At 44.4% G+C, this 13848-nt stretch overlaps 1 protein-coding gene across 8 annotated transcripts in view; it reads right to left on the bottom strand.

Annotated features, from left to right (window-relative positions):
- LOC141258055 (phospholipid scramblase 2-like) overlaps positions 1 to 13848 on the bottom strand; it is a 40551-nt gene that overhangs the window by 15185 nt on the left and 11518 nt on the right. For 2 of the 8 annotated variants that reach the window (XM_073673053.1, XM_073673058.1), the window contains one exon: positions 10988 to 11017. The exons of 2 other annotated variants lie outside the window; for them this stretch is intronic. In XM_073673053.1, the coding sequence (XP_073529154.1) occupies positions 10988 to 11017 (30 nt within the window). Of the gene's footprint in view, positions 1 to 10987; positions 11018 to 11173; positions 11259 to 11550; positions 11698 to 13848 lie in introns of those variants that run through there. 4 more of the 8 variants (XM_073673055.1, XM_073673056.1, XM_073673054.1 and 1 more) reach the window with 4 other exon arrangements.

The following is a 13848-nucleotide window of genomic DNA, read 5'->3' as shown; positions in this document are numbered from 1 at the left end:
ATAAATAACGCGGTACAATGTGGATATCTTGATGTGTGAATATCTTGATACAGGTCAATGTGCCTCGTTTAACGAATAATCAACTAGCTAGAGACCAGAGCAAGCAATACTATGCAAGATAAACAAACACCCATGCTGGACAGAAAGCAGCATAAAACATCAAGTGATTGAGATAACCGAACATTTACAACAGACACATGAACAATTAGTACATACCAAACATCAAATCATACAATATCAAGGGTAGATATTCACACTTGACAGATGTAAAACAAGTAGAATCAGTGAATATATAACAAACATGAAAGGTACAAGAAAGAAACATTATGTTAGTCTTAGTCTGCATATTAAAGGGATTATCTGGGAATTTTTTATTTTCTTTGTGGGGTTTAGCACTTATTGGCTGATAGTTGGTAACTACTAGTGATGAGCGAACGTGCTCGCCACTGCTCGGTACTTGCCCGAGCATCACTGTGCTCGACAAGCTCAGCGCTCGGCGAGTATTTCCGGGATGCTCGGGTGGGAACTCGGGTCCCCTCCCTGCATGCTTGGCGCTCTTTAGAGCGCCATGCACAGTAATGCCGTAGTCATGTTGGTTGTGGCATTACAGTGATTGGCTGGCCGCACAACGTCATCAGGTCTATATAAGACCCGGCGCTGCTATGCTCGTCACAGTCTACCCCGGAATTAGTCAGAGTAGGGAGATGTGCTGCTGCGTCAGGGAGAGATTTGCTTGTTTATAGTTAGTATAGGTATTCCACAATATATATATATATATCCAACTGAATTAACAGTCCTTCTGAGGACTAATCGAGCTGCATATATTCAGTGGTGATAGCAGGAGTTAGGCAGGCAGGGTATGAGGCGGACTGCAGTGCACGATACAGCACAAGAAGGTCCATTGAATGTCCTGTTAGTATAGGTATTCCACAACATATATATATATCCATCTGAAATAACAGTCCTTCTGAGGACTAATCCAGCTGCATATATTCAGTGGTGATAGCAGGAATTAGGCAGGCAGGCAGTGTATGTGGCAGGCTGCAGTGCATATAGTACAATAGGGTCCATTGAACGTTCCTGCTGCTGCTGTTCTTACAGATATTTGTAGACATAGCCTCAGATGTCATGGTCCAGGGAAATTTTTTTTTTTATCTTAATCCTGGTTATTGCTTAAAAAGCAATCCAGAGTAAACCATTTTTCTGCTCCATTTGCTTGTTCTCACTGCAGAATAAAGCCAGATCTGTTCCACATTTCAGCGATAAAAATCCAGACATTTAAACTGAACGTGGAAAATATTGGCTTCCTTTTCCATTCTGTTGCAGTGTGTCAGTCAAGCTATTCACACTAGGTGTCTGTGAAGAATAGTATTAGTAAATTACAGGCCTGCTATTTAAAACCGTGGTTCTCTGTCAGACATATCACCTATAAGAGGGTTCCAAAATCAGACATTTCTTCCTTTTTTATTTTGATGCAGTGTGTCGGTCAAGCTATTCACACTAGGTGTCTGAGAAGAATAGTACTAGCAAATTACAGGCCTGCTATTTAAAACAGTGGTTCTCTGTCAGACATATCACCTATAAGAGTGTTCCAAAATCAGACATTTCTTCCATTTTTATTCCGTTTCAGTATGTCGGTCAAGCTATTCACACTAGGTGTCTGTGAAGAATAGTATTAGTAAATTACAGGCGTGTTATTTAAAACCGTTGTTCTCTGTCAGACGTATCACATATAACTGGGGTTCAAATCCAGCCATTTGTAGTGAAAATATTGTCCTCCATTTATAGATTGTAGCAGTGTGTCAGTGTACATCATTTTACAGCTCCATTTGCTTGTTCACAGATTACAGCCGGATTTTTTTTGTTTTATTCATATTACTGTATTGTGGAAGCAGAGGAACTTTTTTCAATGATCAGATGCACGTTATCCATATGACTGCCATAATAATGCAGAAATTTTGTGGAGCGTGCCAAATATTCCACTCCTTTTAAAATCAGCCACCTGTGTTTTGTTGAACAAATTGACACTTCGTCGCTGACAAATGCCATACTATTAGGCAACTGCCTGAAACTGTGGCCATCAGATGTTATCCCATATGACTGCCCTAATAATCCAGCAATTATTGTGAGCGTGTCAAATATTACACTCCATTTAAAGTATTGCAGTTGAGGGTTCAAACCTGTTATCAATGTTGTCAGAGTAGTACGCCACTTTTGCGGACTAACAAAAAAAAAACATACAAAAAACAAGCTAAAATGGAAAAAATGTTAAGAAACATTCTTTCCAGGGTAATGACTTGTACATAAGGCCAAAGAAATAAAAAAAATAAAGTTATGGACTGTGGAAGATATTTATGTGACCAGAATGAACACTCATGTGTAGATGGTGATAATACCACCTAGCAGCAGCACCTGTTCCTATTGTAAATGCATCTGACAGCGTTATCGATAGGGAAAAGAATAGATTTTAAAAAATTTTGGGCAGCAGCACGCAGTATAAGGCAATAATACCTGGCTGGATAGGTGTAATACGCTATCCATACTGCGATACCTCACCTGTAAAAGAATTTCAGATAAGACAGTTAATATTTTAGAACACAAAATCTATTTGAATTGTCCTTTCTATTATTAAGGAGTGTGTCTCCTATACTGTTATTGTATACGCAACAATTTCAAGAGCTGCCAAAAATTAGGACGCACTCCAATATACATTTGAAGAGACGAAAAAAAAAATAAACAAATAAATAAAAACACAGTATGATCTTTCTTTAGTATAAAAAACAGACTCGCCAATGTAACCTCACTGTAATAACATTGTTCAGCTCCTGCACCTCCTCCTGTTCGGCCTCCATCCCCAAAATGACCACATCAGTCACAAGCTGGAAGCACTGCAGCACTGCCTTGGCCAAGCGGCAGCAGGCTATGCTGAAGATAATATGCTTAATGCTTAGGTGACAAACCGCTCACCGCTGCAGAGTTGTTGAAAGCTGTAAAACAGCAGCCTGATCTCTGGCTCTCACTGCTGAATATACAGCCAAGCATGGTTTTGTGTGACAATGGGTGAAACCTGGTGGTGGAGAAATGACAGCCGGAGTACATACGGTTTCCCTCTATGACAGTCCTTTCACTGAGCTAAAGAATATGGCTGTGGTGAATTGCAACTCTCACCGAGAAGCAGTGTCAGTGAAAAACATTTGGCCCAGCAGAGGATTTGATTTTGAGGGCCCATCTTTATCCCCCGCTCAAGAACCCCATAGCAGTATTGCGCTATCATGAACTCTCCTGATATAGAAGCCAGGGCCCACCCGAGGATTCTCTGGTGGGCCCATAAAACCCTGACGAGAAGCAGCCCTGGCTAAGAAAAGTCTGTGGGAAGGCTCCTGAACACTCTATGGCTGCTTTTTTTACTGTGGACTGGCTCCAGCAATCTATAACATTGCAATCACTGGCTCCCCATTGGCCAGAGACTTCAGTTCAAAACCGTAACTATGACATGCAATGTCATCCACAACCTGTCTGTTCCATATATCTGTGACCTAGTCTCCCGGTACATATCAGCACACAACCTCTGATCCTCACGAGATCTCCTTCTCTACTCCCGTCTTCTCTCCTCTTCCCACAATCGTATACAAGATTTTTCCTGTGCATCCCTTCTACTCTTGAACTGTGTACCCAAACATATCAGACTCTCGCCTACTATTGAAACCTTATAAAGGAAGTTGAAGACCCACCTCTTCCGACAAGCCTACAACCTGCAGTAACCCACACTCCACCATACCGCTGCATGACCAGCTGTACCCTCACCTACTGTATCCTCATCCATCTCTTATAGACTGTTTCTGTGCCCTCACGGGCAGGGTCCTCTCTACTCTTGTACCAGTCAGTGACTTCTTTTCACATGTAAAGCGCAATGGAATAAATGGTGCTATAATAATGAATAATAATAATTACACTACTTGTACTCTGGGTCAATTGATGGCACTTTCCTGGTGACTGCCTCTAAATTGATGTGTTTTGGCAGCTTTTGGTCCAGTTTGAAGGTGTTGTGTATATGTTTGATTTTGGCACCCATTGAATCCAATGGCGTTTGGCAATGTTCAGCGAATATTCGACAATTACATTGGCGAATATTGCAAAAAACGGCTATTGTAATCCGAAACGAATATTGAAGTATTTGCTCGTCTCTAAATAGAAACACCCTTAAAAAAATTATGTGGGTGTGGCATCACGGTCTCCCTGTTGATATGGTGGTGGAGGATGAGGAGAAGGAGGAGGGTGACATAAAATTGAGCAATTCCTGAAGGGTATACCCATGTCTGGGTGTGAACGGGTGCATGGGAATAGACCCCCAAAAATATAACCACTAAATTTGAGTTTATGCTTGATGCTATCATCTAGTGGTGTTGAGAAGTCTTGCCCAATTCAGCCCTTGTTCATTTTTATAAGAGTCAGCCTGTCATCATTTTCCGTTGACAGGCGGATGCGCCTATCAGTTTTATCAGTTATAATGCCCCCGGCAGCACTAAAAACTATCTCTGACAAAATGCTAGCGGCCAGGACCTCCAAGGCGTAGAAAAACAGTTCATGCCACGTGTACAGCTTGCATCTTCCAAAACTTTTACCTCCTTGTCAGAGTACCCCATGTATCAGGGCCTGGACGCTGTGAGGGTCTGAGAAAACTGTCCTAGACCTTTGACAGTGTTCTCCTGCCTCTGCCGCATCTGGTTTGTGTCTTCCTCGCTTGTACTCCTTGGTTGTCCAATGAACTGTCTGACTGTGACCTCTGCCGTCAGCGTTGTCAGATGGGAATTTTTTTTTGTTATAATTCTTCAACAAGAGCTTGATCTTAATATCTCCCAAAATGAACTCCTTCAGTTTTCTCCCTCAGGTAACCTACCTATACCTGACTTTGCAATTTCCTTTAGGTGCTGCCACCATAACTCCAACTCGGCACGCCTGCTATCTTGGAGTCATATTTGACTCACAACTTTCCTTTATTCAACTTGGAAAATCACTCACTCGCTCATTTCACGTGCACATTAAAAACTTCTTTAGAAGTCGACCTTTTCTCTCCTATGATACTGCAAACACTCTTACTGTCACTCTTATTCACTAGTGCAACTCTCTTCTAATCAGTATCCCTCTAAACAAACTGTCTCCTCTCCAATCCCTTCTGAATGCGGCAGCCAGGGCCGTATTTCTATCAATCTGCTTCACAGGTGCCTCTACCTTGTGTCAGTTATTGCACGGGTTAGGTTAAACAATCACTACAGAATACAATACAAACTCATCTCTCTCACCCACCAAGCTGTCCACAGTTCTGCACCGGCCTATATCTCTTCCCCCATTTCTGTGTTTCACCCCTCCTGTACCCTCCATTCGGCAACTGATCTAAGACAGACATCCTCCTTAATCAGAACCTCACACCTCCGTCTCCAAGAATTCTCTCGTGCAGTGCCAGTTTTCTGTAATGTCCAAAATGCATACAATGCGATGGTCACGGTAAAGGCAGGGGAACATAAAGTCGGCCTTGTGTGCCAGACTGCCAACAGCCAAGACTTTTCTGTTCTCACCAAAAATATTACTGTCTATGTTCTCTTCCTCCTCCTCCTCATTATCACCCAATCCGCGCTGAGATGAGGCTGGGCAGGATATCATGACCATGTACAGTTCCTTGCTCTGCCTGCAATGCCTCCTCTTTAATTGTGAGCAGCGAACATTTCAGTAGACAGAGAAGCGAGATGGTGGTGCTAATTATGGCATCATCGGCGCTCACCATCTTGGTGGAGTCCTCAAAGTTTTGGAGGAGGGCACAGATGTCAGACATCCATGCCCATTCATCAGCTCTTATGTGCGGAGGCTGACCTGAATGCCAACGAACGTGTTGAAGCTGGTACTCAACAACTGCTCTCTGCTGCTCAAAATCATTCCATTCTGAAATGGCCACACGCGTGGCATACTTTCACAAGCAGATCTGGCAGATCCGTGTATATTTTGAGAAACTGCAGAACCACTAAGTTGAGCACATGGGCCAGGCATGGTTCATGTGCGAGCTTGCCTAGCTTCAGAGCTGACACCAGGTTCTCTGATACAGCTTTCAACAACTCTACAACACTGTGCGGTTTGTCGCCTAAGAATACAGTCCTGCTTATTGTTATTGGCACACACAAAGTTTAAGTAAATAATCTGGAATATGTCCTGAAAAAATGAATCAAGTGATGGAGATGGAGGCTGAAGAGGAGGAGGTGGCGCAGGAGCTGTAGAATGTTGGGGTAACCCTGATTGATCCAGGTCCCGCAATCCTCTGTGTCAAGAGTTTTCCATCCCACGGTCCCACTGGGTCCCGGCTTCCACAATATTAACCCAGTGGAATGCGCCAGTGAGATGAACCGTCCCTGGCCTCATTCACTTGTCCACGTGTTTGTGGTTAGGCTGTCCTTCCCTCTTAAGTGCACGGGTAATGTTCTGGGACTCGCGCTTGTAGAAGGCGGAGACGATACCGAGAGAAATAGTGGCGGCCGGCGACCGAGTAAGGAGACCTAGTTTCCACCGGCATGAGGTTGTGAATAGCTTCCGCCTCCTCAAGCCTAAAAGGCAACATTTCAAGTGCAAGCAGCTGTCCAGAAATGGGGCAGTTTAGCATTGCAGCCTGTGCGTGGCTGGCTGCATACTTGCGCTTGCATTCCAAGTAACAGAAAACTAAGCAGATTGTGGCTTCTATCATCATCATGACCTCACCTCGGCACTATGAATTCTCCTGAAGGAAAAGCCAGGGCCCACCGGAGGATTCTCTGGTTCTCTGGTTTGCCCTTTCAACCCTGCTGAGAAACAGCCCTGGCTAAGAAAAGTGTGTGGGAAGGTTCCTGGATACTCTACGGCTGCTTTTTTACTGAGGGGGAAACCCATGCAAAGACGGGGAGAACATACAAAATCCTTGCAGATGTTGTCCTTGGTGGGATTTGAACCCTTGACCCCAGCTCTGTTAGGCTTCAGTGCTAATCACTGAGCCACTGTGCTGCCCTCTCAGCTCTCCCTCTGAAATCTAACACGCTGGACAAACTTGCACCTACTGCCACTCAGTATCTTCAGCTCTTTTGTGAGAAATTAATGTATTTGGGCAGCCACTCAGTCTGCCAAATAAAATTCCTGAGAAGAAAATTGTGGATGGCTTCGCTTCAGGTACTGGGTGCCAATACCAAACCTCTGGAAATATTCCAGGCTGGTAGGAGCTAAGCTGATTCCCACAGAAAAGTACCAGCAGCAAGATAAGGAGATGGTGACCTCTATAATCACCACGACCTCACCTCGGCACTATGAACTCTCCAGATGGAGAAGTCAGGGTCCACCGGAGGAGTCTCTGGTGGGCCTGTCCAACACTGCCGAGAAGCAGCCGTGGCTAAGAAAATTGTGTAGAAAGATTCCCGGACACTCTATGGCTGTTCTTTTTTTTTTATTGTGGACTGGCCCCGTACCATCCCTGGCCACATTCACCTGTCCACGTGTTTGTGGTTAGGTTGTCCTTCCCAGTAAGTGCACTGGGGACGGCATGGGTAATTTTCTGGGACTCGAGCTTGTGGAAGGTGGAGACGATACCGGGAGAAATAGTGGCGGCTGGGACCGAGTATGAACACCCGGTCGCCACCGGCATGAGGTTGTGGAAAGCTTCCACCTCCACAAGCCTAAAAGGCAACATTTCAAGTGCAAGCAGTCCAGAAATGTGGCAGTTTAGTATTGTGGCCTGTGGGTGGGTGGCTGGCTGCATACTTGCGCTTGCATTCCAAGAACTGTGGTAGGAACAACAGAACACTGAAAAGGAACAATGACTTGGACGGTGATGGTTGCAAGTCTGCAATGACAGATTCAGGGCGGGAGACATCTTCGCATGCGCCATGGACAGGGGATTGGCATGCATGTACAACAGTGAAAGAGGCAGTGGTCTCACCCACAGACACTGTTTCTGGACCTTGGTGTTTTGCCCAGCTTGTCATGTGCTTTGCTGTCATGTGCCTGAGTATGCTGGTGGTGGTCAGGCTGGTAGATTTGGTGCTCTTGCTGATCCTGGCCTGGCAGATGTTGCAAATGGCCTTTTTGGGGTTATCTAAACAGTCTTTAAAAAAGAACCAGACTCGGGAAAGCCTAACAGTTGTCCAGGCAACTTCTGTTGTGTTGGTGTTCTGGGGAGCAGTTGCTCACCTTGTGTCTGTGGCCACCACACTGCTTTATCCTGCCTGTTGTGGTGCTACGCCTCCCTCCCACTGTGTGCTGCTGTCCTCGCTCTTCATGTCCCCTTGCCAGGTTGGGTTAGTGACTTCAACCTCCACCCCTTCGTTTTACACTTTCGCATCCTGGTCCTCCTCCAGACTTTCTGTCCATTGTGTCTCATCATTATCCACCTCTTGCGACAGTATTTGCACTTTCCCACCGTCACCTTCGGGTGACCACGGCTCCTCAAATCGCTACATGTGATTTTCTGTTGCCCTGCTCGAAGCTGGCCAGTTGAGAGGCCCAAATTTATCGATGGAAAAGAGAACAGCTCTTGGGGTAACCTTGGACTCTACTCTCTCCTTCAAACCACATATTCAAGCTCTTTCCACTTCCAAGCGGACCCAGCGAGAGGCCAGAATCTATAAATGAAAAGATGAACAAAACATATTTTCGAAGTGTCCAAGTGTGAGATCAGTTGCCTCAGGGCACTCAGAATGGTGGGAGGAAGGAGGATCAGGGTGAAGAAGATGCCGATTCCAAGTAAAAAAAATCTCCCGGATATGCACATTGCTCAACCACAAATCTACAAAAACACTAGTGCACGTGCTCATCATCTCCCTTCTCGACGAGTGGAACCTCCTGCTCTGTGGCCCCCGTTCTAACACTCTTGCATTCCTCCAATCTATCTTAAACTCTGTTGCCCAACTAATCATACTTATCCCCTCCCTATTCCCTGGCCTCTCCTCTCTGACAATCCTTTCACTGGCTCCCCATTACCCACAGACTCCAGTTCTAAACCCTAACCTTGGAATGCAAAGCTATCCACAACCTGTCTCCTCCATACATTTGTGACCTAGTCTCCCGGTACTTACCTGCACGCAATCTCTGATCCTCACAAGATCTCTTTCTCTATTCCCCTCTTATCTCCTCTTCCCACAATCGCATACAAGATTTCTCCCGTGCATCCCCCTTCTCTGGAGCTCTCTACCCCATCATTTCTGACTCTCACCAACTGTTGAAACCTTTAAAAGGAAGCTGAAGACCCACCTCTTGCGAAATGCTTACAACCTGCAGCAACCCTCGCTCCACCATACCGCTGCAAAACTAGCTCTATTCTCACCTACCATATCCTCACCCATGCCTTGCAGACTGAGCCCTCGCGGGCGGGGTCCTCTCCTGTACCAGTAGCTGTCACATTTTTGTTCAAGATTATTGTTATTGTTTTTGCGACGTATACCCCTTTTTCACATGTAAAGTGCCATGGAATAAATTGCGATAAAGTAATAATAATAATGTGATCCAGACTCACATTTACTGAGACTGGACCATATGGAACACAGGGTGGTGGTGGTGGCAAACTGTCTGGAAGCTTTATCTGCTATCCAACCAACAACCTTTGCACACTGCTCTGGCTTCAATAGTGGTGTTCTGCGGCCCCCTAGTAATTGGGACAGGAAGGTAGTTCTACATAACGTGGGTGTTTGTTGTGCTCCCTCAGCTTGTACAATTTCATCTTGCCCACAGCCTCTGCATGCACTATCACCATCACCATAACGTCCACTTCCCCATCCCTTGACATACATCTTGCCCATTTTAAATGGAGTTTAAGATTTGTCACGTTGCCAAAAATGTCTGTATTATTAAAGCATTAATATAGGATCACGCCTGATGAGATGACCACAGTTTTAGGCAGTGCCCTAGGAGTCAGAGATGCTTCCAGCTCCAGGGGTCTTCCCCATGCTGTTTCCCATTGCTAGATAAGGTTGTAAAATGTTAAAATGACATTTCCCGGTGAATGCATTTGTCTTGGTTGAAAGCAATGCAAAAGTGCAAAAACGCATCAAAAACGCTACATGTGAACATAGCCCAAGGTGTGAAGGAGCATTTTTGTTTTTGTATATTTATTTTGCCTTATATGCAAGTCATTACCCTGGAAAGGATGTTCCTTAACATATTTCCCAGGAAAATCCATTTTGGTTTTGTTTTTGCATGTTTTATTTTGAGTCCGTAAAAGTGGCGTAATACCTCTGACAATGTTGTTGACAGCAGTGACCTGGGAGTCAGAAATGCTTTGAGGGGTCTTCTCCAAGCTGTTCCCAAGCCATTTGAGCACTGTTCCCATCGATTTGGGCAATTTTTAGGCCCTCTGAAAAATGCTCGAGTTTCCCATAGACTTACATTGGGCTCGTTACTCGGACTGAGCACTCGGGCATTCCAATGTGCTCGACTCGAACAATGAGTACCCGAGCATTTTAGTGCTCGATCATCACTTTTTTGTACCCATCATTCTTCCTCAGCTGGTGTAAAGTGAAGGAAAACAAGCATTGAATGATTTCAATATTGTTGATCACGCTCGTTTTGAACTCAGCGCATATAAATACAACCAAAATATTTTTGTGTGATGGCATAATATGGTAGCATTTGGTGCCCCACTTTGTCTAAAACTGGCCATGGACCTTGCTATATATATGCGGACGTGGCTAGTTCTGATTGCTGCAGTTGTGGGCAGATACTGGCTATGCACAGCTGCCATTTGCCCTTCTTGGAGAGGGCACAGCTCCCAACCCCACTACATACATGCATATACTGATCATGTATGTATTTGTACTGAAAAAGTGCATGGAGTCGTTATTATTGAAAATAGTTACAACTAGTGTTATCCAACCTTTGGGATTCTGAACCACTGTGTATGTAAAGAATTAGAATTTGTGGATTTTTTTCCTAGATGTTTGAAGCTTTTAAAGGTTTGTATGGTTATATAATATAATAAAAAATATAATACCTGTGTTTTGCATCTTATTCTCGGTTGGTTCTGTAAAATAATAACATTGATCACACAGAAAATTCTTAACAAAAACAAATTACAGCATTAGTGCAGCAATATATGCAGCAATGTCTGCAAGAATTAAAAGTATTAACCCATCTCATAAAGTAATAGAATATTGCTAGAATGTCTGTGGGGTCCAACCTGAGCTTGAAGCAAAGCTGTGGAGTCTTCAGTTCGGACCCCCCATGAGCAGGAAATGATGGTGTAGCATAAAGATGGGAAATCCCTTTTAAAAAGTAAATAACATTTCTGTAAATATGGCCTAGTAATTGATTAGTGAAAAAGTTCTGAAAATTTCTAATTTATGTGTTTTATTTTTTTTGCAATTTTCAAAATTTCAGATTTCCTTGGATTAAAATCTTCTGATTCTAGTCCTAAAAATAAACAGTGCAATAAAATATTATAATTCATAGACCAAATTATTAACAAATTACTGTTATTATTATTGTTATTATTAAAATAAGAGAAGCAAATACAACAAAAAACAGAAATGCATGCATCCATATAGTGTTACTTACATTCTACAAGACTCGAGTGGCTCATAGAATAAACATCAGCAGAGTGTCTTATGTTCCTCTAGCTAAAAGAATGTACTTAATCAATATGTAGAGACGGTCAGTTTCTCTACAACAAGAACATTACCTAGACTGCAGTTGCTAATTGTTAAAGTTTATTTACTTTGACAACTTGTTATGTAGATGATCTACACAGAAGAAAGAAGTCTCCAAGGAGGCAGAAATCTCATATTTACGATTACTATAGATTGTGTCAGATCAGATGAGTCCTGGGAGCATTTAGTAAAATAACTAAGGGGAATATCACATATTTCATCTTATTTCATTGAAGAAGCTCTCCCACAAAATGTTATATTCCCTAAACTTATCTAAATTATATAATCTAGTGTAAGGGCATTGATATACTCACTGATTGACATATTCCCTAGTTTACAGTGCTGCTCTGGTCTTCTTTTCACACACATGACTGAGTACCCGGATAACGCTTCGGTAAATGTCTGAGCAGGGCCGCCATCAGGACTGCTGTATTGGGCCCAGTGAGCAGAAGTATGGAGGGGAGACCCGGACCTATTCCGGGCCCCCTCTCTTGTGCTTCTGCCCACCGAGTCTCAGGGTGTAATAAAGTGCTGTGCACCGGCGCTGGGTGCTTTCTTGGAGCTCCACAGCCGTCAAACCTGAACTGCTGCGCAGCTCCAGCTCCCTCTGCCTCTTCTGGATATCTGGTAACGGCGTGTATGTAATGACGTCATCACGTACACACCGGCATGTACGTGCACCACTGGCCATTGCCAGTGAAGGGGGGACGGGGGACTGCAAATGATGAAGTGAAGGGGAGACGGGGACTGCAAATGATGAAGTGAAGGGGGGACGGGGGACTGCAAATGATGAAGTGAACGGAGATGGGGACTGCAAATGATGAAATGAGGGAGGGGACAGGGGACTGCAAATGATGAAGTGAAGGGGGGACAGGGACTGCAAATAATGAAGTGAAGGGGGGACGGGGACTGCAAATGATGAAGTGAAGTGGGGACGGGGACTGCAAATGATGAAATGAAGGGGGGACGGGGACTGCAAATGATGAAGTGAAGGGGGGACGGGGACTGCAAATGATGAAGTGAAGGGGGGATGGGGACTGCAAATGATGAAGTGAAGTGGGGACGGGGACTGCAAATGATGAAATGAAGGGGGGACGGGGACTGCAAATGATGAAGTGAAGGGGGTACGGGGACTGCAAATGATGAAGTGAAGGGGGGATGGGGACTGCAAATGATGAAGTGAAGGGGGGACGGGGACTGCAAATGATGAAGTGAAGGGGGGACAGGGACTGCAAATGATGAAGTAAAGGGGGATGGGGACTGCAAATGATGAAGTGAAGGGGGGACGGGCACTGCAAATGATGAAGTGAAAGGGGGACTGGGACTGCAAATGATGAAGTGAGGGAGGGGACAAGGGACGGCAAATGATGAAGTCAGGGGGGAATGGGGTAATGCAAATGAAGAAGTGAGGGGTGGATGGGGACTGCAAATGATGAATTGAGGGGGGTGACTGTGACTGCACATGATGAAGTGAGGGGGTGACAGGAGACTGCAAATGAATAATAGTCATGAATATCAGTGTCTCTTGCTGCCTAAGACATCTAGACGAAGGAAAACTATCTCTTTTGACAACCCCGTACATTGGAAATATCGGTTTGACTGAACGTTCCTGTAAATGATGAATTGGGGGTCGGGGACAGGGGACTGCAAATGATTAATTGAGGGTGAGGGTCAGCAATTGAATTGAAGGTTGGTGGTGGGGAGAGCAAAATTAAGAATTGGGGGGGTTAAGGAAGAGCAAATAATGCTGAATTTTTAGGGTGGGGGAAGTAAATGATGATGTATTCAGACTGAGGGATGGGGGACAGTAAATGATGATGAATTGAGGGTGGGGAACAACAGACGATGATTAATTGGGAGAGAGCAGGTGATAATGAATAGAGGGTGGGAGTTGGAGAGAGAAGACATGACGTAATGAATTGGGGCAGAGGGGGCAGGTAAATATAATGAATCGGGGGAGCGGGAGGTACAGAGTTGGGGAGTTGTGGATGCCGTGTTTGGTATTGAATTGGGGGAAAGAGTACAGATGCTAACTAATTTATTTATTTATTAGGTGGGGAAAGTGGCTATTTATAGTTAGCGGGGACACAGTGTGGAATACAATTTTGTGTTTGGAATGGTGGGTTGCATAATAACTAATTATACGAGGGTCAGTCAATAAGTAATGCCTCCTTTTTTTTTTCTCCTTTTAATTGGCAAGAAATTC

Source organism: Phyllobates terribilis, unplaced genomic scaffold (genome assembly GCF_046119375.1).
Source record: "Phyllobates terribilis strain yellow unplaced genomic scaffold, ASM4611937v1 Scaffold_3__8_contigs__length_932513732, whole genome shotgun sequence".
Lineage (NCBI taxonomy): Eukaryota > Metazoa > Chordata > Amphibia > Anura > Dendrobatidae > Phyllobates > Phyllobates terribilis.
This window is presented reverse-complemented; position numbering and strand designations above follow the sequence as displayed.